We start from the raw sequence: 27,500 nt of genomic DNA, 5'->3' as shown, positions 1-27,500 counted from the left end.
CTCCCCCATAACCCCATTCTACACACACACACACACACCTTCCCCAGACACACACACACACACACACACACACACACACACACACACACACACACACACCTCCAACCTCCCCCGTAACCCCATTCTGCACACACACACACACACACACACACACACACACACACACACACACACACAGCCCTGCCCCTGGAGGTGGGACCATGGGTGCAGTGCTGTGTGGTACTTTGCCTGGCGCTCCTTGCATATATGTAGCTTTGGGGAGTCGGGTATCTCGTGGTGTATGTGCTCCGGTGTGTTTAAATGGGCTGGTGTTTGTGTCTGAGATATTCCGAGGGTGTAAACATGTGTGAGGTGTGTGTGTGTGTGTGTGTGTGTGTGTGTGTTTCTCTGTGTACGTGTGTTTCTCTGTGTACGTCAGTGTGTGTGTCGGTATATGTGTCTATATGTATATGCGAATATGTGTCATGATAATGATGATGATAATCATGATAATGGCAATTATGGTGATATCAATGATAATTCTAATAATGACAATGATGATACTGACAATGATAGATAATAATGATATTGACATAAATACCGATAATGGTAATAATAGTAATGTTAATGATAATGATAGCAATACTGATAAATCAAAGATGATAATCATGAAAAATAATGATAATGTTGACAATGTATTATTAACTGTGAAGTGAATTAACTCCGGCCAAAGGATGAAAATATACAAACGAAAAGAACACATTATAGAAAATGGGGCCCCTCAAGAGGAGAACGGGTCGTGGGTTAAGCAGCCAGTCTTTGCATAAATGCTGGGGTGGTAGTTTACTGATGTTAACGATGGCCATAATGGTTGAGATATGGTGGCTGTTGATGTAGTGGTCTGTACGAACAAAGAAGGGGCTGTTCCTGTAGAGGTCTGTTCGAACTTGGATGGGGTTGTTTCTGTCGTGGTCTGTTCGAACTTGGATGGGGTTGTTTCTGTCGTGGTCTGTTCGAACTTGGATGGGGTTGTTCCTGTAGTGGTCTGTTTGAACTTGGATGGGGTTGTTTCTGTAGAGGTCTGTTCGAACTTGGATGGGGTTGTTTCTGTCGTGGTCTGTTCGAACTTGGATGGGGTTGTTTCTGTCGTGGTCTGTTTGAACTTGGATGGGGTTGTTTCTGTCGTGGTCTGTTTGAACTTGGATGGGGTTGTTTCTGTAGAGGTCTGTTCGAACTTGGATGGTGGGGTGAAGGGCCTTGGAATGGTCTGTACGAACTCGTGTGGGGCTGTTCTTGTAGTGGTCTGTTCGAACTCGGATGGGGGGTGTCTTTTTTTTGCAGTGGTCTCTGTATTGTCTGAGATGGGGGCCATTACGCTTGTGGTGCAACACTGGGACGAGGGATCTCACAAGACATCATACATAAATTTTGACGAAGTTCTCGATGGCAGAGAATGTTCAAGACACTAAGGCCACAAGGGTATACACACAAAATCTCCCGTCCTTCCCTGTACTGTAAAAAACATATATTTACACAACAAACAAAAAGAAAGACAAACAAGGACGTTTCTTTTTTTTGGGGGGGAGGAGGAGAAGGGGGGCGGAGGGGCCCAGATTGAGAGCCACCTACAGACACGCTTTCCTATCTGTACAATGAACGACCCGCTGACAAACGCTGACCGACTCTTGTTTTCTGAACTCCAGATGAACTTTTAATATACAGTCTTGTTTACACTCCCTGTGCCAACCATCCCTATGTGGGAGTCAGGAGGGAGGAGAGGACAGGCAAACATATACATAAGGATGCTATTCAGGGACTTCTTCGTCCTTTTACCTCCTTATCTCTCTCCCCTCGTTAATCTTTATAGCCATTAACCTCCTTTGTTAAGAGTGTAAATTCCGGTCTCGTAATGCCTTCAAAATGGGTGATAATTTATTGACTACGTGGGCGCCCTTGGCAGACTATCGGAGAGTGAGAAAGCGTCACATTTCTCTCATTCCTTCACTGTTTAACCCAAGGTGTTTTTTTTTTCTCATCTTTGTTTTACGAGTATATCTTACTAGTCTCTTCATTCATTTATCTTCTTCCTTTATAATTTCTTTCTTTATATCTCTTTTCTTTTTCTTCATTTCCTACTCGTTCCTTTTTTACTCTTTGTTATTCCCTTATTGGCTATCATACCCTATCTATTCCTTTCGTTTCTATTCTGGTACCCGTCTACTTTCAACCCACTTTGCTCTTCCCTCTTTCTCCTATCAATCCTTTATCTTCATCTTTCCCTTTCTTTCTCAGATTTCCGATTTGTCTCATTTCCTTAATTCCTCTTCGATCCTTGACATCCCCTGTGTCCATTTTCACTCATCTCTTTGTCCCGTCTGCTAAATTCCTATGAACCATCATCCTTCTTTTCTTATCTATCCTTTTTTCCCTCCCTCCCCCTCTCTCTACTTCTCTTTCCCCCTCTCTCTCCTCCCTCTATCCTCTCCCTTTTTTTTTTTTTGGTCCTTCACATGACCCCCGCCTCCCTAACACACCCCCTCTCCCATCTCTCTACAGGCGTCGTTTCCACCATATCACAGTCCAGTTCTATACATATAATAAACAGTTCCCATGGCAGTCGTCAAAGTTAAGCTCATCACATCGTCAATATTTCATATCTTTATGGTAATTAGCCAGTTCGCGCTGCCTGCTGACTAATTTAATGTATAGCTACTTAAACTGTCAATGGGTCTCGCATGTGGACGTTACATAAGCAATTTCCTCCTCATTCTCCTGGCGGAATGAGTCAAATATTGGGTGCTGGGTATATGTGTGTGTGTGTGTGTGTGTGTGTGTGTGTGTGTGTGTGTGTGTGTGTGTTGTCTGTCTGTCTGTCTGTCTGTCTGTCTCTGCGTTTGTGTTTTTTTGTGTATGTATGTATGTATGTATGTTTTTTTTATGAGTGTGGTATGTGTGTGTGTGTGTATTTACCAAAATGTACTGTATGGGAAGGGAATCTTTTATACTCATAGGCCTCCTAATCTATTAATCTTTCTTTAATATTCTTCGCATCTTTCGAAGAAAAGATTGAAGTAAAAACATAAAAACTGAGGTTTAGGTCACACGTTACTCCTCTCTTTTCTATGGTGAACACAATTCAAGGCCTCGAACCCTTCCCTTTAAGTCAGATCTCTCATTTCTCTCTCACCATCTTTGTTGCCCTCCACTGGACATTTCCCCCCTATCAGTTTTCTGTGATACTTGAAATGCCATGAAAGACTTGATAATCACACTGTAGTGTCGGACCCTCACATGATGTGAATCCTTTGCCGGAACGCAATTAGTCTCCTTGACTGTTCCCTTAAGGTGGGACTCTGGCATCTGGCTTTGGAACATGTCGGCCTTTGCGTCTTGCGTCCCTCTCACACATACATGATTCCTGCAGTTTATTTCCTGCTAGATGATAATCGTCACGAAGCTTTCTTTCACCGTGTCGCATCCTCATTACTTAGCATTTTCTCTTCTGGTTGAATTTCATCATACGTCTATCAGACCCGCTCTGTGGACTTGGTCGTAATGTCTTACACTTTCCTCGCGACTTGGGCATGTGATTACCCATTTGGAATTGCCTGTTTTCATGCTATGTGTGTTTTGTATGTGCGTGGATACTTTAGTATCATTTACCATCACGAATAGTACCACCAACAGATATCTCCATCATTCCCCATCACCAACACTGTCCCTAGCAGTGATCTTGCGTGATGGCGTGGTGGTGAGTGACGGTGATGTTTGTTGGTGATAATGATGACTGGTGGAAGTGAAGATGTCCATTGTTCATGATGATGGTGATGGTGGGAGATGAAGGTGTCTTATTGACGGTAGTGATGAAGTGATGATAAGTGATGAAAGTGTCTACTGATGATGAAACGGTGATGGTGAGTCGTTAGACGCCTGTTTATACCTAACGCATATACCTCTACATACAAGACATACCCATACACACATTATACCCACCCTCCTCCCACTCACGCATAGACATCTATGCACACACACAAACATGTATATACACAGACATTCACATAGATATACACATACAAGTCAAGAAATGGGAGGGAGGGGAGGCCCTGCAAGTACAGAACATTCAGCCTGTACTAAACAAATAGGTAAATACAAATAGGTAAATACACTAACCCATTCCCAGGTGTTGGCACACACACACACACACACACACCATGTCTTCATACTAACCATCATATGTTGTATTCATGGGTATATTCGTAAGGTACAAGCGCCCTCTGCATGCCATATACCCATTAGCTATATTTTTGCCAAGACTGGCAACTGATACCTTCATTCTGTTAGGCTTTCTAAAGCTGGAGTTTCCATTCTGTATTTGTTGTTTAGTTTCTTTGTGTTGGATGCCCGTCAGTAGTGTTATTCCACAGTATTTTTAATGTGTTGTCTATGTTCCCCTCCCCGTTGCCTCTCGGACAAACAGTGCCGAATTTATAGCGGCTGTGCCGTCATCTAAGCTAACTTATTATATCTATATTGCTGGGGATGGCTCGCGTGAGTATAGAAGGAATTCCCAGGTGTATATAGTTACATAGATGGAGATACGGGGGAGAGGGGGGGACGCACGTATTAAACAGCTAGGTACACACACACACATCTACTAAACACAGATGTATACATCATACATACATACATACATACATAAATTCATACGTATGCATTCGAATATATGGATATGGATACATTCAGCAACTGATCATATTCTGCAGTGGGCCATTAGCAGAATATGCTTCTCAAGTTCGGTCGCTGCACTGAAGAAACACTGAAAATAGAGAAGGTCTGGAGGAAGGCAGCAGAGATAGTACCAGAATCAGGAGAGCTGAGGTGTAAGGAAAACCTAGAGGCATTAGCTTTGTCCACCATCCAATAAAGAAGGGTAAGGGGTGACCTGATCACAACCTCGAAGTTTCTAAACCAGTCTGATGATGTCAAAAATGGTACAGTTCTTCGAAAGACTTAAGGACATAATAGCCAGTGGCCATAACATAATATAAAGCGAGAAACGTGTTGGAAAAGATATAAGGATGTGCTTTTTGTAGTATGAGAGTAATGGAGGAATGGAATAAGAAGCTGGATGATAAAGCTGTGAAATGTGGACAGCATAATGATGTTGAAGGAGTTGTATGACAGTAGATAAAGCTCAAGAGATGGGGGCCCCAAGAGTGTAAAACTCCCTGCCCACAGAGCACACATAGTCGTTACATACACATATGCATACATCACGAGCACACGCGCACACACACACACACACACACACACACACACACACACACACACAATGTATAACAGTCCCTCAAAACAAAACACAAATCAAAGTGGTACCGAAGCCTCCCCAACCATCTCACCGGATCTGTTATATTACCGGCACTGACCCTTTAAAACCCTCTCCTCTCCCCCGCTATCGCTTTCTCTCTCTCTCTCTCTCTCTCTCTCTCTCTCTCTCTCTCTCTCTCTCTCTCTCTCTCTCTCTCTCTGCCTCAGGGGGCGCCGCCTCCTCAAGCGAAGGTCAAGTTAACGTCTCCTTCGGATATTGTAAGTGTGATGTGTCCTGGGGGAGGGGCCATCGCCCCCGCTACTCCCTCTGGGGAATCAACAAGACCCTTCTCCCCAACACCCCAGAGAACAGAGGGGAAGGAGGTGAGAATGGGGTGAGTTGTCGTACGGGGGAGACGGGGGATCTGTGGTACCTATACTGTCCACTTTTGAAGTGAGTGTAGTAAGGGGTAAGGTCAGGAGTTCTGTAGTGCATTCAAAGTTCACTTGAGTATTCACACTGTCCACTTTTATAAGTAGGTGTGAAGTGGAGGAAGTCAGGGAACCTAACGTGATTTTACAACACACTTTTTGACATCATTTTTTTCAGGAATGGAGAGGGTTAGAACGGGTTGTGTAAAGTGCTTTTGAAGTACACTTATATTCATGGGATCTCCCAATGGCATGGGAGTCTATAAAGTGTTTTTATGGTGCCTTTTTTTTATTTTGTGTGTGTGTGTGTGTGTGTGTGTGTGTGTGTGTGTGTGTGTATGTTTATGTGTTCGACGAGAAAGTGAGCAAGTATACTTTTAAAGTAAAACCTCTTTTATAACATATAGAGAGGATTCCTAGTAAAGGGGTAGAATAAAGTATATGAATGACCATTAATCATATACGCTCTGAATGCTGCTTGGTGGACAGAGGGCGTTGTACGCTCTCCAATTGTATGGTTGGATAAGAAAAAAAGAGCTGAGAATACGAAATATCTTTAAAGTACCTCCCTAAATGTTTAGGCCTTTATAAAGTAACAGTTGCTCACTTTTTTCAACGTCAAGGGGAAAGGGTTAAGGCGTTATTGAGTGTCGCTATGGAGTTCCTGACGCTTCGAGCGTAAGCAGCGTAAGGTAGGCTCCTTTAGACCGAGTAAGTCTTTCGAGGAACGTTGTTCTCTCTTCCGTTCGCTGACAGTGATCCATCCTCGTTGGAGGTGACTTGTCACTGGGCGTGTTCCCAGGCAGAGTGTCCGGTAGAACATAAACACGTGAATATTTGTTATTTCTCTTGTAGAAAATGAGACTTTATTGCTTAGAAATTATGTAATATATTCTTTCGTTTCTTTCTCCATTAGCTGAATCATTTTTTTGTCCTCTTTGCAAGTGCTGATGGAGCAATGAATAATCAAGCTGAAGTAGCAAGTGATTACATTGAAGTAGTGATAATTACATTGAAGATAACTACATTGATTTTTTTTTTTCAGTATATCACATATGAAGCTGATCTTTTTTTTGTTTTTCAGAGTTGGGGAAAAGGATTGGTTCTAATGATGCTTTCCAAAAACAAAAGAAAAACCTTATCTATTATACATAAGTCTTATCATTCACGCTGGTTTTATCAACAATAGATTTCTGTTATTGTTAACACTTTTTATCGTCGAGAAATTCATCCTTATCTTTATTATAGATTTATCGAAATGTTGTTATTAGTTATGCTTCAGTCTACTCTCCCATTTTCTATCTATATGATACCGATGCTCATATGTTTGTGATGTTTACCAAGAGGCAGATGGCCTTTGTATATATTGAAAGAAAACGTCAATGCCTTTCACTAAAAGTGTTTTTTTTTTTTTGTCATTTCAGCTTCGAGGGGAATAGTTCCGACAGCCACACCTGTGTAAGTACGAACCAAATTTGTAATATTGGAAACTTACGAAAATTAGTGAAATCACCAAAAGAAGAAATAAAAGAGAACGTGTGTATATATATATATATATATATATATATATATATATATATATATATATATATATATATATATATATATATATATAAGAAATACCAGTTAGTAATAGATAGGTTCATATGTGAGAGTCTTCAGTGCTTCATGGTAATAAAGAATGACCCATTTACAATGTTATGAACCAATGGAAAATGAGTTGCGACCCATATCCCATTAATGGACGCAGTTCCCGTACTGTCCACACCAGTTTTAGGGAGAAATGTATATGAATGGAAGCGGTAAGGGGGAGGAGCGGAGGAGGAGGAGGAGAGTAGGAAGAGAGAGAGAGAGAGAGAGAGAGAGAGAGAGAGAGAGAGAGAGAGAGAGAGAGAGAGAGAGAGAGAGTCAATAAGGGCCCCGAGCAAACACAGAGAGAGCCGTATTCAGTAGTCGAGTAACACTTTCTTCCCCCCCTCTCTCTCTCTCTCTCTCTCTTTCTCTCTCCACCCCCATTCCACTCGTCTCCCTCGTCCTCCGCAAACCCACATGGGCTAAGACTACTCGTGCAGGCAATTCAGTTACGACTTAATCATGCGTGTAAGTGCAGTACACTTTAGCACTGTCTGTCCCCCACTTTGCTCCCAAGTTGCCCTCCAGCTAGACGTACCATCGGTAAACTTAGGCAAAGCCAATGGCACTTTCCGCCCTACAGACTGTGCATTGACAGCGATAAAGGGGAGTATTGGGACACTGGGAGAGGAGGAGGAGGAGGAGGGGGAGGAGGGGGAGGAGGAAGAGGAGTAGGAGGAGGAGGAGTAGGCTAATGGCTCGGCCTCATTCCCTGCTCTCCTCCTCAACAGGTACGAAGGGAGTGTGGCACAGGGAGAGAGAGAGAGAGAGAGAGAGAGAGAGAGAGAGAGAGAGAGAGAGAGAGAGAGAGAGAGAGAGAGAGAGAGAGATATAGCAACCCCTGCCGCACAACTCTCCCCCCCCTCCAGTCACCACCGCCCCTCTCACCCCCCTGCATCTCCCTCTAACCCTCAACCCCCCAACACACACACACACACACACACACACACACACACACACACACACACACACACACACACACACACACACACACACACACTTCCCCATGCACTCACAGCTCACTTGAAAGTACCATACGGAGTAGAATCTTTAAGCAAACACATGCCACTGGTGCCTAAAGCCTTTGGTCAGGGGAGGTGGGGGGCCGATCGTGAGTGTGGTGAAGTCCATAGGAAGGGGAAGAAAAAAAAGAAGATATAAATAGGATTTCCATAGGATCTGCTGGGGACTGGTCTGCACACGGCCAATGGGTTTTCCAGACGGCCTCCCTTAGGCTCTGGGTCCTGGAAAATAAGAGTTTGTTTAAGTGGAAGTTGTCAAAAATAAATTACAGGAATGGTGGGGTGGGGGGGGTGAGTGGAAAACAACCCCCCCCCCCCCCGTCCAACCACCCCTTATGACGGGCTAGTTAAAGTGGGCAATCGCTTCAGTGGGGTATGGTACAGATGCTATTGGTTTTGCTAAGGTTTAGAAGGGGGGGATGGTGCGTATGGTAGACATGGTAGTTACGGTTGGCATGGTAGTTTGTGTTTATGGTGTTTATGGTAGCCGCAGTAGTTCGCTAGAGGGACGTGGTGATTATGGTTCCTATGGTAGTTTGTTAATGAGAGGTTGTGGCGTGTATGGTAATCATTGTACTTTGCTAAGAGGGGACGGGGGTGTTGTGAACCATGGTAGTTTGCTGAGAGGAAGGTGCTGGTATGAACCATGGTAGTTCATTTAGGGAGACGTGCTAGTGTGAACCATGGCAGTTTGCCAAGGGGGAGGTAGTAGTGTGAACCATGGTAGTTTTGCTGAGGGGGAAGTAGTCCCTATAGGGGCACTGGCAGGTTACTAGGGAAAGAGAAGGTGTGTATTGTGTATCGTGCCGGGTGGGAGTTGGGGTTTAACCATATATTTATTGAAGTCTAAATCCTCACGACCTAGAGAAAGACCCTTTTATATTTTTTTCCCCCTGCTCTTTAGTTCGTGTTTAATGTTGACCTTTTTTCTTCTCGAAACTGGAAAACATTTTTTTTTTCTCTCGTTGATGTAGTGTGATTATCCCAGAAGGCTTTGTTTATATATATATATATATATATATATATATATATATATATATATATATATATATATATATATATTATCCCTGGGGATAGGGGAGAAAGAATACTTCCCACGTATTCCCTGCGTGTCGTAGAAGGCGACTAAAAGGGGAGGGAGCGGGGGGCTGGAAATCCTCCCCTCTCAATTTTTTTTTAATTTTCCAAAAGAAGGAACAGAGAAGGGGGCCAGGTGAGGATATTCCCTCAGTGGCCCAGTTCTCTGTTCTTAACGCTACCTCGCTAACGCGGGAAATGGCGAATAGTTTGAAAAAAAAAAAAAATATATATATATATATCAACGCTAATACAAGGTTACTTTCTAATGACTGTAAAGCTATGGTGTGTTGCAGTATCTATCAAAAAGCTCTTTTGTGCTGACGTTACGATCATAAAGCTCTATAACGCCATCTTTTGTTCGAAGCACAAAGCTCTATTTTGCTTTTTTTTATGCAATGTATTGTAAGGCTCAGCCTTACTCTATGTGGTGTTGATCTTGCTTTGGGGGCCTTTGATTGATCGTGAATTTATACATGTGCTTTTTTTTTAAAACTTACGGTGTGGTTCCTCCCCCAGTGCAATATAATCAGGCTTCCTTTGATTGAAAAAAAGTTTTGAATTACTTTTCGTATTATATTAATTTCTAAAGCTATGGAAATACTTTTTTTTTTTTGACCTATTGTGCATCTCTTTACTCCTCCTTTTGTAAAAGAAAATGGGACGTTCCTAGTTTATGAGGAGAAATAAGTCTCTCACTTATCTCGTGCCCTTAGAGTTTAAGAGATGATTTGATTAAACCAACAACCTTTACCTTTAAGAGATAACTCATTCAGATTAATTACCTTTACTTATAAGAGACTGATTAGACTAATTACTTTAGCCTGGGTATGGATTACTTTTACTCAGGCAAAGTTCAAGATTCATGCACTCTTCATGTAAATCCAATTACACTAATTGCCTTTGTCTTTAAGAGAATGATTACACTAATAACTTTTCTTAGGATATGAATTACTTTTTCTCAGGCAGAGTTTCAAGTTTCACAAACTCATCCTGTCACTAATTATATTAATCCTATTATTTTCCTTGCTTTTCTGTCTCGAATCGTCATAGGATTTATGGGGCCAGAGCTGAAATCCCTGTCGGATTTATTGTTTAAATCCTATAACTGCTCAACGGATCTGGTGGAGTTAAAAGAAATCCACGGACTGGGTTCTTGAAACCAAGTCTCCGTCTATGACAATTAAGGCCGATGTAACTATATGTAATTATCACACCCCCCCTTTCCCCACTGGGGCTGATTAGTAGCCTATGATTAGAATATGAACTGATTACTGCCACTCTTGGCTAAATGCATCTCCGGCTTCGCCAGACCTGTCGAAGTATTGGTTTGTTTCATATATTACGTTAGCTTCGTATTATTACGTACCATACAATAGGGACGTTACGTTCAGCAAAAGCCACACAGTCGTCAATGAACGATATAAACAGTAACATCTCGTCCAGTAATTTCTCACTCCAAAGGAGGCACATCGTTTCCCTGCTACTGGTTGGAGCGCAGCGTTGAAGCTACAGGAGTTCACTAAGATGAGTCATCGGGTCACATGATATGTGTGTGTATGTATGTGTGTGTGTGTGTGTGTGTGTGTGTGTGTGTGTGTGTGTGTGTGTGTTAGTGCGGGAGAAATCGTCCTGACTGTAAGTTCGCAAACATGTAAACAAACAATAGATTACCATCAGTTCCCCCTCTCATGTGATCTCTCCACACACCTTTGCCTTCACAATGTCATCCATCGCCTTGAGCAAGTCCAGCTCAACCATCACCTACAAAGGAATTACCTACAAAGGGACGAATCAGCGAATCACTTTCTTTTTTTTTCGTCCAACCCCAGCTATGTCTGACGACGATCCCCACCCCCCCCTTCCTCCTCCTACTCCTCCTCCTCCTCCTCCTCATGATTCAAATCCTTTTTATTACAAAATTTTTTGTCTCCCTATTGGGTTGTTGTTCCTGCCTTTCGCGTCTCTCCCTTTGATTAATCGCTCTGTATATGTGTGTGTGTCCTGCGCATCTAACTCTCCTTTACCGCCTGACGTCCGAGGGGTAACGGATGCATTACTGGAATGGTGGGGATGAACGCTCCTTTATGGGGTGGGAAACGTTGCGTTACAAAAAGAAAAAAAAAGAAGAAAAAAACGTTATTTGAAAGGTAAGGAGGGATGGGGTGTGGATTATTATTGTCAGGTAGGTGTAAAATCGCTAACTGGACAGTTGGCAATCTTTATTGATGGGTTGGAACGTTAGCTGTGGAGCAGAGGTATTGTTAGATAGGTAAAGATACGTTACTGAGTACAGAGGAATCTTTACTGATGGGTGATAAGAACGTTAGCTGCGGAGCAGAGGTATTGATATAGAGATAAAGATGTTACCAATTCAGCAGTAATCGTTACTACTAGATAGATACGTTAGCTGTAATGCAGAGGCATTGTGAGATAGATAAAGATACGTTACCAAGTTAGCAGAAATCTTTACTAATGGATAGAAAAGTTAGTTGTGAGTTAAAGTATTGTTAGATAAGGAAAGGAACGTTACTAAATAAGAAGAGATCTTTCCCAGTGGGTAGAAACGTTAGCTAAGAGAAAGCGGCATTGTTAGATAGGTATAAACGCTATATCAAGTGAGCGGAAGCTTTTAAACCAATGGGCACAAAACGTTAGGTATGAGGCACTGGCCCTTGCGAGACAGACAGACACAATAACGAGCGAACAGAAACGTTCGCTGATGAGTATAAACATTTCCACATCGATTTACTCCCCTGTGTGATAAACTGTAGAATCAGATCTGTTGACAAGAGGCTCAAATCACGTCTGAATGATCGTGTGATTATTTCTATATCTCCTTCAACCACACACTCTTCTGTATCGACGTTTTCTTCTTCTCCTGGTCATCCTGTTTGTCGCTATAGCAGCATTGTATCACAGCATTTCCGAGTCTTTTCGCTCTCATCGTCTGGTTATAAGTCCTTCCATTGTTTCTCCTTCCCATAATTCCATTTTATTTACTCTCTTTTTTTCCTTCTCTCTTTTCATTCTTCCCTCTCTCTTCTTTCTTCTTGTTTGTTTTTCATCATCCCTTCTTTCCTTCATCCCTTTCTTTGTTCACTCTTTTAATCCTTCTATCTCTATTTCTTCCTTCTCTTCTGTCTTTCTTCTTCCGCCTTGTCTTCCGTAACACCTCTCCTCCTCCTCCTTCACTCCTTCCCTTTCCTCCTTCCTCCCCTTCCTTCTGTCCCCTCTTGCTTACATCTTCCATCTCCACTCATTCTCTTTTCCCCCTTCTTACCCCTCTCCCGTCTTCTCCATCACTCATACCCAGTTCAAGCAGACACCTTGACGCGCACATAAGGTTGATCTTACACTCTGGACTAATAAGGCAGGCGACTCTTATGTCACCCATTGACCTAGGGGGGATAAAAGAGGGAGATTCTCAGCATAAAGGATGTTTGGTCAGTGTCTAAAGGAACGAAGGATGCAATCCGTATTCTGTTCTGTTGTTCTCTTCGGTGGCTGAGGTTTGATCTCGAGTCTACCTCCTCCCGTTTTCTTTCTTCTGGTCGAAACGCTATTGTCTTCTTGTACCATCTTTCTTCCCAAGACAATCCCCTGCCACGTCCACTCCCTAGTCCCTGTCATTCCTAAGGACCCGACTTACCATCTTCTTTCCTCCCCCAACCAACCTCCACCTCCTCCTCCTCCTCTCCCAACCCTACACACCCCGTCCTTCCTTCGTCTAAAACCTCCTCAACCTCCTCCCACTCAGCAACCCCAATCTAACCTCCAGTCTCTCCCATAACACTCACACCTCAAACCTCTCATCCAACACCCCCAACCTCTCCTCACCCCCCAAAACCCAAGCCCCACTTCACCCCCTACCCCCTTTGGGGTGATCCTGGTTATTACATACTGCTAATCTAATTTCATTCCTCCCCTATGCAACATTTTTCCCCCCTAGTAAATTAACTATTACTTTTTTTTTCCTGTCGTTTAATCAGCTTTGCCGCCACCCTCCTTTCCTCTCTTTATCCTTTTAACCTTACGTTATTTATCATTTCTTTATTCGCGATATTCTACATTGTGATCTCAGATTTTCAAGATCTTTAGTCTCATTATGATACTTCTATTGTCCAAAGATACTGGGAGTTAATCATATATATATATATATATATATATATATATATATATATATATATATATATATATATATATATATATATATATATATATATATATATATATATGAGATTTCGCATGATCTGTCGAAAAAAGATAGACTCTCTCTCTCTCTCTCTCTCTCTCTCTCTCTCTCTCTCTCTCTCTCTCTCTCTCTCTCTCTCTCTCTCTCTCTCTCTCTCTCTCTCTCTCTCTCTCTCTCTCTCTCTCTCTCTCTCTCTCTCTCTCTCCTTTCCCCGAATCAGAAACACACACACACACACACACAGACCAAACCCGGTACCCTCCCACCTTCCTCCTTTCAGCCTGCTGCTGCAGCTGTCTATCACAGCATATGGAGGGCAGTCCCAGATCTATTGTAATGGGATGGCATCGTCCCTCACCGTCTCTGCCAAACAGGCATAACCGTAACTCACACCTGAACTCACATACCGCTTCAGAAAACTCTTCTCCTATTTACGAGGAAACTTTTCTCCATGACAATATATATAAGGGCATTTTTTTTTCCTCTCTCTCTGAGAAAGTTTATACCTGGAGGCAGGCCCACGCTACCCCCCCACCACACACCCCCATCTCTACCCCCTCACACACACACACACACACACACACACACACACACACACAGTGGACAGGTCTTTGAGAGATGTACGGGGTGGAGCATCGAGGAGACATAACAAGGAATTATGAAATAAACTTGTCAATAAAGATGTAAAGAAATACTTTCATGGTATATAAGAGTGATTGATGAATAGCAGGGACTGACCAGGGACATGGTTAGATACAGAGAGCATATATGAATTTAAGAAGTTATGTGATATTAGAGAGTGTGCAAGAAATGAGGCCCAATGAGTGTAGAACTCCTTTCACGCACTGTACAAATTGGTAATTACACATACACACACACACACACACACAGACACACACACACATTATTGGAAAGGCTCTTGAAATGAACTGATAATGAGTCAAGCTTAAATATCTATGAGAGGTAATACCACTGTATTATAACCTCTCCGAGATTCAGTGTATTCTCTGCTGCTGCTGCTGTAACAAACAAAAAGAAATTGGGATTACCTCGACCATTTTCCCCTCGCTGTCCGACATTTTCTGACATCAAGTTCTTACTCCCTCCTGTATTACGAATATCACATACACACTAAATGGCACCCTAGATTATCACATATACACTAAATGGCACTAGATTGCCCCTCATACCATTGAAGTTACTCTAGACTGTTCCTTACGCATTCAAAGGCTTTTTGGATTGTCCATTAAACGCTAAAAGACACGATAAATTGTCCCATCTGAGATACAAGCTACTTTGAATTGTCCCTTGCTCGTTAAAAGGTACTCTAGATCGCCCCTTGAGCAATAAAAGGCAATCTACTTTGCCTCCAGTATGTGGTAAAAGGCCTTACTGGGAGCTCGGCCATTTCTGCCCCTTTTACGAGACTAAGAAATCTACTTCTAATATCTTCCTGTCGTCGTCCCTGGTCTAACCATTTGTCCCCGATGTATATATTAGCCTTTTTTTTTTTTTTTTTGGTAAGCCTTTTAAATCTCTCATGATGGCGGTCCCATCATTTAAAATGTTATTCTCTCTCTCTCTCTCTCTCTCTCTCTCTCTCTCTCTCTCTCTCTCTCTCTCTCTCTCTCTCTCTCTCTCTCTCTCTCTCTCTCGCTTACGGATCGAGGAAAATGGGGTGAGCTGTGAACAGTTAAATCTCACCAGGCTTACTCATTATAAGGGAAAAAAAGAATGAAATAAACTCGTGCAATGTGGCTTCTGTGTTATATATGCATCTCTGTTTTTATACGCGGAAGAGGGTCATAAAAGGGGCAAATTTTTAGTGGGGGTCTTTACACTTACACACACACGAGTGAAGAACTCCTTTCCAGCACTATGCAAATAGGTAATTCATATATATTCATATATTCATATATACATATATATATACATATATATATATATATATATATATATATATATATATATATATATATATATATATATATATATATATATATAGCTGGTAAAGTCTTCGATGGTCTTCACCACCACAGTCAGGATTAGGCCTGGGCTATTGAATTGGATCTTTGGTCGACCAAGCTGTTAGAAGCCGCAGCCCGCAGGCCCACCACGTAGCCCCCCCAAACAACATGGCTGGACTGGCACACTTTGTAGTTACACGTCCAGTGCACACTTAAACTTCTCTACTGTGCATCCCACTCTCTTTCTGGTGATAGGAGGCAAGGTGCTGACAAACCTTGGGTCCTAGATGCTTAAGGTATTTTCTCTCTCTCTCGCTCTTTGTACATATCTCACCTTTGGATTCTATATATAGCATATTCTACAAAGTTTTCCATGCCCTGATGTGCCAGTAAGATGTTATTTCTGAATGTACTCTACAGCAAGAAAGTAGACTTAACTCATTCTTTCTTTAAGTGGAGAGTGTCACCACAACCACAATCGAACGACGATTCTTTTCCTTCTTGCTGATCTACTCGATCCCATGTCTTACAGTCCCTTCGTCCACCTCTTCGTCAGAAGTAGCAAGACCTGCTCTGCCCCAGCGGTGCGTTCTCTCCCAACACACTTCCCCACTGACCTTAACATCAGACGCTTCCCTTGTAGAGTATGACTTTTATAAAAATGAGGGTCTTAGCTCCCACTACAATTCATCCCTGCAATAACATAAACATGCTGGGCATAACCATATCCGCTACTCCACCATGGAAAACCCCGCATAATGAATATCACAGAATCTGCTTCCCAAAAGCTGGGGATTTTGTATAAAGTGTTGTGATCTTTTTCCCCTGTGAGCAGCCATGCCTTATGTAGAGGTTTCTTACTCGCCCCCATAGTATGGAGTACTGCTCACGTATCTAGTGTCGGCTCCTCCTATTCCTCCACACCTTTTTCTTAGCCAGAGTGGAATCAGAGCCCTTCTACCTCAGTAACTCTTCAGGTATCACCTCTCTTCAACCATCCCCTTCCGTTCGCCGTAATGTTGCTGCTCTTTCTCTCCTCTGTAGGCGTTATATCGGACACTCTGTGTCTGTGTGTGTGCGTGACTGTCTGTTGCTTCCCATGGTTTCTGTGTGGAGACCAGCTCCATGAGGATTGACCGTTATGATGCTTCTTCCCCTCCTCGTACACCGAAGTTATGGGATTCTCTTCCTTCTTTTGTTTGGTTTTTTCCCATATATCCTTCCTAGCTTTACGAGTCAGTTCACAGACAGCTACATAGCTCTGATTAATCTCTTGATTCTTTTCATAACACTCCTTATTTTTAGTCTCAACCGAGATGGCCAAGATTAGGACTTGTTTTTACCCGTGCCACGTCGGTCACTACATGAAAGAAAAATGCCAACAGAAATGTAAGAAACGCCCTTGTCGAAAAGTCCTTTTGTCAAAAAATAAAAAAAAAAGACAGCGTCTCGCTCCTACGACTTTTGCCAAGTCATTGACAGACCACACCAAAAACACCAGCTCATGTACCCTGACGCGGTGGTGGAGAAGGGAGGAGAGTGGGTGTATGACTGGTGCTGAGTAGGGGTAAGTGAGGTCAGTGGTCGAGGGGAGGAGGGATGTAAGATGTGAGGGGAGTGGCAGGAGGAAGGAGCATATATGGTGCTGAAGGAAGAAGCATAGAAGGTGGTGGAGCCATGCTTGAAAGTTTTATTTACACCCTCAAACAGATATATATATATATATATATATATATATATATATATATATATATATATATATATATATATATATATATATATATATATATATATATATATATATATAACAGGAGCTGCTATGTTAAACAATCCATTATTTTGCGCCATTGTACTTTCTCTCTGTGCAACTGTGTGCTTCTAAATGTTCTCTCTTAACTCGTCTGGGTCTTTGACGACTCGCCAAGCCCTCCTCCCGTCCATGAGATAGTCGTGTTGGTCACAATGAACAGGAGAGGGTGGGTTGCCTTCTCTCTTGTGAATAACCTTTTGAATTCGGAGGTGAACACACTCATTGCTCCTGTAGTTCTTCATGTGCTCTCATACTCCCGATTTATGTCTCTCCTTCGCATATTTGGCAGCAACCACCACATGGGATGATATACACCTTGAAGGACTTATATATACATATATATATATATACTCTGCAGCGTCAAGGTATATGAGCTACTGTTCTGGTGTGGTCTGTCGGCTGACTTGCTCGTGAGAGCGAATCGTTTTCAATCTTGTCAAGGTTTCCTTCTCAGCAAATGTGTTTCTAACGTACATGAAGTTGTTGACAGATTCTAGTGCAATTTCGGGAGTGGGAAGGGGTCAAAAATCGCTAATGCAGATCCTTTTTCTACAGGAGGACAGTACTAGGGATAGTTAGACACCAGAGGACCTGATGGTCTGTGACGAGGTTATCTGGTGGAGGACAGTACTTGGGATAATCAGATAACAGAAGACCTGATGGTCTGTGACGGGGTCATCTGCTGGACGACAGACAAAAATCTATGAAAGGCAAAATTGTGCATAGTGAGGCGAAGTCCCAACTCCCTCGTTAAGGAAGAATGAGGGTGATCAAGGTAGCGAATAGATGAGGGAACCAGGAGCCCTCCTGGTGACATATGAACGAGGCGTCGAAGCAATAGATGGGATGTTCGATGCCATAGGCTTCGATGAGCATAACGAAGCAGTTTTCGAACAACTTAAACAGATGATTCGTCGTAGAGTGAGACCTTTTGGTGAAGATGGTTCGGAGGATTTGTTTCAGTCTTTTCGACTCGTGTGCGACTTTGACTTATTACACATTTTAAAGCCGGCGAAGATGTCGAGGAATATGACACTGATGTTCAACAAAAGGCGCACAAAAGGACTACAAAACACACACACACACACACACACACACACACACACACACACACACAGGCCACCAAACATCTCGTTGTCACATTGGGCGATAAACTGAGCTGAAAGGAACACGTCAGCACCATCATCAATTTCCCCTCCAGCTATCGTCTCTATATGCTTCGTCGACTCAAGACATTCGAACTCCCTGCGCCCGAACCCAAGAACATCGACACAGCTTATATTCTTCTTCGACTCACCTATGCCTACCCTTCCCGGTCATCCTCCTCATCCTCCATCCTACCAGAAAAGGTGCAGAAGGGGGAAAAGCAAGATCATCTTCACTCCCTCCTACACACCCTCTCAGTAGGTGCTCAAAACACCATTCATTCCGACTCTCTCGAACAACCACCTTGCGCCACCGTTAACTCCTTTTACCTGAGATCCTTCGTCCTCGGGTTGCAGTTCGGTACAACAACTTCGTCGAGCCCATTCAAGCTCGAACAGACCACAGTAAGAACAGTCCCATCCCAAATACTGTGATCACCAATAATAGTAAACTTCCACTTTAGTGTCTGTTTAACTCCCCTCCCCTTTTCTTAAATCAGTAAACTGTTAATCAGTATTATAATCATTGTCATCACACACACACACAAACACACACACACACACACACACACACACACACACACACACACACACACACACACATATATATAAATATACATACATATATATATATATATATATATATATATATATATATATATATATATATATATATATATATATATATATAGATATATGTATGTATATTTATATATATGTGTGTGTGTGTGTGTGTGTTTGTGTGTGTATGTGTGTGTGTGTTTGTGTGTGTATGTGTGTGTGTCCTATTATTCATCATTTTGACTAATGAGGTTCCATTACTTAGTGTTAACTCGAGCATGTAATAATTACCATCTAGCGCTAAGGAGCTTAAGCGTCTTAACCTCGTGATTCAGGCCTTGCGTATAATCCTCCGACCTTCAAAAGACGTTCGGGAAAAAGAAATCAAGCGAAGAGCTTTTGCGGAGGCTTGACTCCACCACTGCAGTCCTTCAGCATCCCAGGGCGAGCATTCTGACAGAATCCTCCTGGGGTTCAGGGCAGGAGCATGACAGACGGACGGAGGGAGAGGGAGAGGGATTATACCACCCGCTCGTCAAGTGGGGTTGAGGCTTTGCTCTGCTGCTGCTGCTGCTGCTGCTGCTGCTGCTCTCTCTCTCTCTCTCTCTCTCTCTCTCTCTCTCTCTCTCTCTCCCTCCGACCATTCCCTCATCCATCCCGCCCTCTTTCCCTCCTCCTCCTCCTCCATTTCCACCTCCCTCTCCACATTTCCCGTCCTAGTTGCAGACATCCTCATTAGACATCCTCACCAGACCACCTCCCTTACTGCAAGTTGTTCCTTTTACAACAGACAGACAGAATTCCTAAACACCACTTTGCTACAATTGCTCAACCTGCTACGGCTGTTCAATCTGCTACAGGTGTTCAATCTGCTACAAGTGTTCAACCTACTACAGGTGCTTCAACATTCTTATTGTTAATAAACAGATGGATTAACTGGGGACCGGCTCCTACGACAAGTATTCGAACCGATGCGAGCTCGACCCGGGGCGGCCCGTGAATGCGTCGTGGTCAGCTATGTTTACCAAACACTTCAGTAAACCTATTCATCGACATGTATCATTCTAGGCTTCAATGGGTCAATAGAAAAGGGAACGATTACGTGATTTGTCCCTTAATTCTTTTTTCCGATGGGGCCTTTAATGGCATTTGGTAAGCCGTACGACTTACGAATTCTCCTCAGCTGAAGAACTCGGTTCGTTGGTTTGATTTCCGGAGAGATTTGTGCTTCCTGAGTGGCAACTCGTCGCCAGCTGTGAGGACGTGGGAGCACATGGGAAGCACAAACAACAGGACGTGATGGTCTTGTGGCGAGATCGTCTGTTTGTGGACAGCAATAGCACTCGACATTCCTAATCTATACAGATGGGAAGGGGGGAGGAGGAGAGATTTGGCTAAGGGAGGGAGAAAGGGAGAGGACTCTCTTATTCACACCCATTAAGGGAGAAGCGTGTCTCGGTAGCATCTCAGGAGAAGGTATGGGCTGCGGAGGAGAGGGAGAGGGAGAGGGAAGGAGGAGAGGAGGGAGCCTTGGTTGGTCAGAGGGCCATGGCGATAAGTCGGTCTTCCATGGTCACTCTCACGGAAAAGAAATGAATAGTAGCGATCTTGTGAGTCCGGTTGACGGCGCGTCGTCTCCTCTGTGGCAGCGGCAGAGGAGCGGCGGCGGGGTGCAAGGGAGAAGGGGAATGGGGAGGCGCGAAGGAGGCTTGAAGGAAAGGCAGGGGAAAAGGAAATGGAGAGGGAGAGGAAGGTAGAAGAGATGAAAGGACATCACAGGTTAGAAGAGGGGGATTGTTAGACGGGAGGGAGAGACAGCGAGAGGAAGAAGGAAGGTGGATTGAAGAGGGAGTTAAGGGAGATATATAAGGAGTAGGTGATGAAAGGGAGGAAGAAGAGGTGGTGGAAAAGCACAAGCTGAAACAAGGAAAAGGAGGCGACAGAAAGCCGGAGAAAAACAAAAGTATGTCCATGAGAGGTTAGAAATGATAGGCATAGAGGGAAGAAAAGGGTGGGAAGAATAGGGGTAAGGAAGAGGGTGCGGAAAGACAATTGTCTGAGTTGGAAAACCCTCTCATCCTTTTTTTTTTTTCTGTTTCCATTCAGAGAGTTAAGAAGTAGACCCACCCTTCTTTTTTCCCCCCCGCTGTGATTAGAACAAGAATCAGGTCGGAAAGTGGTTTTTTGGAATTTATGGTAAAGCTACAGTCCAACACCAGAAGCTATAAAGAGAAATTAATGCCATTCTAACTTAAATGGGGGGAAAGGAAAAAAAATATCAACACACACACGAAAGGCGAATGAAAGGAAATGTGATGTTTGGTATCGCTAAGCGATTCTTCGCCGAAGGGCGACACGCTGAGGCAACTTGACCTTGCTGCTCTGTATCACTGGAAAGAAAGGGTAGAATACAGTGTCTTCACTACAAAACGCTTCAGAATCCATATGGATGATTTACATCTCCATATAAAGAAAGTGGTGTCAAGAAACGCCACAGAGCTTCGCCACAGACCTTTGTGGAATCTGACAAGAAAGATGTTTACCATAAAGCTCTGTAGAACCAGAAATATTGGTAAAAGTATCTGAAATCAATGGGACGGACAGCTTTTTCTTTCATTATATTTTCACACCATATGGTAGAAAACAAGTTGCCATAATCACTATCTTACTTTGATGCAGGAAAAAAAAAAACTCATGAGAAACAAAGGAAAAAAGTTAGACATTATTGTAGAATCCAAAATGGTGTTATATGTCTCTTCAAACTCGTCCATTAAGCCTTAAGTATAAGCCTCGCCAGAGAATCAACACTGACAGAATTATACGACGAGTTCCACTGAGGTCGAGTATGCCAGGGAGAGAGAGTGGTGGTAGTGAGGGTGTGGTGGGTGTTCTTTTTTTTTTTTAATCCAGTACATAATAAGAGAGTGGGAAAAAGACATATTAGATTCATGAGACAATCTTGAATACCCTCCTGCTGTTTCCTGTGAATTGTACCGGCTGCATGATAACCCCCTGCGAATAAAATTGCAAATGAAATTGGCTGGCATGACGTTTTCACAAAGCACTAGACGGAAGCTTAAAGTAATTGGATGATATTAGCTTTGAAGGGGAGGAAAAAAAAAGGAAAATGTAAGAGAAATCTTTTATCAAAACTTCACATGTTCTGGGTAAGTTGTCGCCTTGGGAGTAACCAAAGTCAATAGGAATTGTTATACCCATTTCGTTGAGGTGGTCGGGGTCCTTCGTGAGTAGAATGACGAGTCGTATTTGTAAAGCAAGAGATTACGAGTATACTGTAGGAAGTGTGTGTGTGTATGTGTGTGTGTGTGTGTGTGTGTGTGTGTGTGTGTGTGTGTGTGTGTGTATGTGTGTTTGTAAATGATTTACAAATATATAGTATAAAATGTGTGTAGAAAAGGATTACTTGAGTATATGGAGTGTGTTCGTGGAGGTAAAAAATGGGTTAAAAGTGTCAAGTGTGTGTGTGTGTGTGTGTGTGTGTGTGTGTGTGTGTGTGTGTGTGTGTGTGTGTGTGTGCGTAAAACGGGTTAAGTGTGTACAATAGGAGGTTTCAGCTGGTTGGCTAAATTTAAGTAAAGGCTGATATTTCTTCTTAACATGATGGTGCGTCGCAGGCTCTTCGGCCATGTGAAGTTGTAAGTGTGTATAGTTGTGTGTGAGTTGCAGACGTGTTTATGACTAAGCGTGCCCGAGTGCGTGATACATGCACGCACTTGTCCACACACACACACACACACACACACACACACACACACACACACACACACACATACAGCGTCTCTCGAGATACGAGAAGATGAGGATTATGATCTCAGAGCAGACTGACTCCACCCTATGAGTGAAGTTTATGACTTAATTTGGAGAGTATCTGGTAGAATATATATATATGGTCTGCTCTCTTTCACTTCCCTATCCTTCTACGTCGATGGAGTCCTCCGGGGTTCCTATAGGACTCTGGTTTCCATTAAGAAGTGTAACCAATTGACTCTACTAATCGAGATAACTTTATTCATATAGGGAGGGAGAAAAAGCATCACTTTTTCTTTTCTTCCTCGAGTAGGATGTCTTTATAATGATAAGGATCATTTGTTCGAAGGCAAGGAAGAAAGGATAATAGCCTTGTATGATGGCTTCACGATTCAGGTGGGGGAAGGATTAGGGTGCAATGCGCCAAAGGACCCGTGTGTGAACCGATTAGAAGGATTCTTCAAATAGAGCACCTCTTCCTTCATTACATTTTTTTTCTCTTAAGTCTCGTCTTAGAACATCTCTCATGTATTCTAAAACCCCACCGCCTCCATCTTATGCAAATATTCTTCGTAAATTTCGTGGCGTGCACAACAAAAAAATATAGGCATAAACTATACACTTATTATATATGTAAGTAGCCCTCTATGCAAATTAGGAAGCACCCAATGTATATACAGGCCAGAATAAGAGGAGAAAGCTATAGTAAAGCATGGTCGTTTTATAATGTACGAGAATGGAAGGTGATTTCCTATAGTAATCACCATCATTTTCATATAATAATTACCATATGAGAGCCTTGAAAATTAATGAGGCTTCACAAGCTTATAATATTTCTCTAATTATCTCTTTCGACCTAACAGTGCTCTCATATCGTAGATCTATGCCTGTGTAATCATTCATGACTTATCCACTCCCACTCAAGAGATGGCTCGTTTGTTGAGGGTCGTCCAATGAAAATCTTTGACGTGTCCATAAAGCCTCTCTTTTTTCTTCTTCTTCTTTACTGGAAGGGATTAATACGTAGCGATTATTAATAGATAACGTGTCGTATGGTAATCAGTGATTAGATACGGGCGAACTGAATTAATGAAGATCTGTTATCTGGCTAATTCAAACCACATTCTTTTGCTCCTTTCTTAACGTCGACAGATGGGCAGAGAGAGAGAGAGAGAGAGAGAGAGAGAGAGAGAGAGAGAGAGAGAGAGAGAGAGAGAGAGAGAGAGAGTAAGCCGTTGAAATATCTCCCTTTTCTTTATATACAAGCTCACTTTAGGGGGTGTTTACTACTAACCTTTATAAAGAAATTGACAAGGCTTGTATGATTTTCTACTTGTAATGGTACCATGACTACAAAATCAAGTCGTAGCGAAAGCCCACCATCATCTTACCATATGTCCTCTTATGATACCATAGGTACCATTGACATACCGTTGGCACCATTAGCAACCATTCAGCACTCATCGTAACTCAACCTCATGCCTTGTATTCCAAGCTCATGCCCGTATGTATGGAACACAAACCATGCAACACCACAGTCGATACTACTACTACTACTACTATTATTACTACCCCTGCTACTACTGCTACTACTACCACCTTACTACTACTGCTGCTACTACTACTACTACCACCTTACCACTACTACCAACATTACTTCTAATACTAATACTATTATTATCACCATTACTTCCACTAATACTAATACTACTACAGCTGCTACTACTACTAACACTACTTCTGCTACTCCTGTTACTACTATTACTACCCCTGACAACAACTGACCCCCTGGTCGTCACTTATATGAAACACTACAGGGGCAACACCCACTAAAAACACCCGTCTCCATCTGCCTCCCTACATGAAGCCCCACCGTAGGAAAACAACACCTACGGCTGATCCTCAATAGGGAACACACCTCCTATACTTTAACACAGGCTGACCCTTCTTATTGCCCCAGATGTGTACAGCCCCTAATCTTCTGCTGCGTAGGTACTTAACGATCGCTTAAGCTCTAACATGCCGATAGACTTGTAGCCCCGAGGACTATCGAAATTAGCCTATAACGATACCTCTTCCAGACATTACTTTTCTCTAATGTCTCGATTGGCTTCAAAAATTCCCAGCACGTCCGCGGGTACAGAATTGCCGGGTTGGGGAGTGGAGGAAGAGAGAGAGAGAGAGAGAGAGAGAGAGAGAGAGAGAGAGAGAGAGAGAGAGAGAGAGAGAGAGAGGTTGGGAAAAAACAAAAAAAACAAAAAAGGCGTAATTTTTAAGCTGTTGTACCACATTCTCCCAAGGAAAACATGGTGGCAGATCCGGTTATTGCGAGAGGGGGGGGTTTGGGGGTGGTAGCAGTTGGCGATCGTCAGTCCCATTGGCAGGGGAGAGATAAGCTTGATGGAACAATTATAAGGTTGGGTACTGGAGCCTTCGATCACATGGGGAAAGTTCGCAACGGGTGAGGTTCGACTGTTCTAACGTCCTGATATCTATGCTTCTTTGGGGGTGGAGGAAGGTATTGAGGTCGTGTCTTGATGTTTGGAAGGATACACGCGTATGAATCAGTAATTAAACACAGAGATAAGTCGTCATACACTTATCAACGTACGTAAGGACATGGCCTTCACGGCCCGAGCAAGCCCTAAGATATTGCATTAATTACAAGTTGCCTGACGGCCTCACACACCACCGCCCATCGACCTACCGGTGAAACTCGATAGGGATTTCTCCCATGAATCAGCCAAAGCACCACACTCCATCACCTGTACATCTCTCCAGCAAACCCACAATGCTTCGGTGATTGGAGGACTTCGAGTACTCCCTCGATGCCAGTGCGCAGGCCCGCAATCTTTCGATGAGTTATGACCCCCATTGCCAGCACAGCGATAACCACCTCCTTCCCCTTCCCCGCTTGTTCTGTGAAAGTTAAGTGCTTAATTGGGTTTTCACTGACCCCCCACCAGTTTGATAGGGGGAAGACCTCTTCAAACCACCCACTGCCTCGCCACTTTCATAGGCTCTATCATAACCCAGAAAGACGCAAGGGCTCTTTAGTTCTCACCTTCGCTGTCTTTACCGAAACTTTCGACCTAATCAGCCATAAGATAATCATCCTTAAATGCCATCAACCTTGAGCTGAAAAGAAGTCTCATTCCATGGCTTGTACACTTCCTTAGTGAACGTCGTCAGGCCTTACGCGTCCGAGTGACCATCTCTTCTTTCCAGTCCCTTACCAGCGGCGTCCCACAGGGCACAGTGATGGGTCCCCCGTTCTTCCTCATCCGTTACAAAGGATGCCCTTATGGATGTCCCTTCTTGATGAGAGAACGTCAGCGACTCTACCATTATTATCACTGGCGACGACTGACAAAAGCTTCCTGGGACTTTATCAACCTCCAGTCATCTCCTGAACCTCATCCGACAGTTCGAGTAGAAGCCACCGCAGCATCTTCCTCGTTACCGTCAACTCCTGCAGCCAGAGATCCCTCGTCTCCGAGATGCACAGTCCGGCACCACTACCCGTTTCTAGTCGATCGGTGCTCATGCAGACTGCAGCAAGAGCAGACCGATCCCAGCTATTGTGAACATCAACAATAATCAGAAGACTGCCACCCCAGTATTTGTATAAAGGCTGCCTATTTCAACCGCTCCCCCTCCTTCTTTATAGCCCTACTGTTTGTGTATATTTTCTCTGTAAATTTTCAGCCTTTGGCTGCAGTTAATTCAATAAACCGTTGATTATTATTTTGTTGTTATTACCGTCATTATTTTATGCATGGGGGAAGACAGGAATGCAGATAAGTACATGGTTAGTAGAGTAATAGGTGCATGTACCTAGGTAGACAAGAAATATGTGTTGGTAGATAATTAGGTTAATTGTCTGACTTAGCTTTGTACACATAGAATACATGGTAGACATCTAGAGTCTCACAGTATACTATGAATTAATTCATTCATGTATACGTTGAAGAAAAGGAGTATAAAGGAGCATGTAAGAGTATATTGATGTGGGGTAAAGGAGTGAATAGATATACCTATTGCTGTATGCAACTGCCGAAGGCCTTCCTTATCACCCAGGATCATCCGCACCAGCAGTTGCCCACTCCTCCTCCTCCTCCTCCTTCTCCTCCTCCTCCTTCAGAAGTTCACTGCCGACGCGTTAGCTTTGTGATCGAGGGAACAAAGGCAACACAATGGGTATACGACTCGCTCTTGTTCTTCATTGTTACTGTGTGACATTCTTTCACAGAGTCTCTCTCTCTCTCTCTCTCTCTCTCTCTCTCTCTCTCTCTCTCTCTCTCTCTCTCTCTCTCTCTCTCTCTCACACACACACACACACACACACAGTTCTTCCTTCTTCCCCCCCCCCCTCTTAATTCCCTCCCTGCCTCGCTCCCTCTAAGTCCGACACTCCCTCCTTTCGTACCCATAAAAAGGGGAGGGGGAATAAAAAAAAATATGCAGATTTAGTGCATTAATAAAATCATTCTCTGCAGCCAAGAGACGTCTGCCATGATAATGCCAGTCAAGGAATATCTGTCCCGACTGCGAACGCATATTGATAGAGGCCCATCGCGGAAGATTTAATGAAGTTCTTTTATG

At 43.2% G+C, this 27,500-nt stretch overlaps 1 protein-coding gene across 7 annotated transcripts in view; it reads left to right on the top strand.

Annotated features, from left to right (window-relative positions):
• The window catches only part of LOC139756570 (uncharacterized), a 383,673-nt gene that overhangs the window by 86,239 nt on the left and 269,934 nt on the right, over positions 1-27,500 (top strand). For 6 of the 7 annotated variants that reach the window (XM_071676175.1, XM_071676174.1, XM_071676180.1 and 3 more), the window contains exon 2: positions 7,143-7,176. In XM_071676175.1, the coding sequence (XP_071532276.1) occupies positions 7,143-7,176 (34 nt within the window). Of the gene's footprint in view, positions 1-7,142; positions 7,177-26,123; positions 26,643-27,500 lie in introns of those variants that run through there. The other variant, XM_071676173.1, reaches the window with a different exon arrangement.

This window comes from Panulirus ornatus, chromosome 22 (genome assembly GCF_036320965.1).
Source record: "Panulirus ornatus isolate Po-2019 chromosome 22, ASM3632096v1, whole genome shotgun sequence".
In the NCBI taxonomy this organism is placed as follows: domain Eukaryota; kingdom Metazoa; phylum Arthropoda; class Malacostraca; order Decapoda; family Palinuridae; genus Panulirus; species Panulirus ornatus.
The sequence above is the reverse complement of the archived record's forward strand: the minus strand, read 5'-3'. Positions and strand labels throughout refer to the sequence as shown.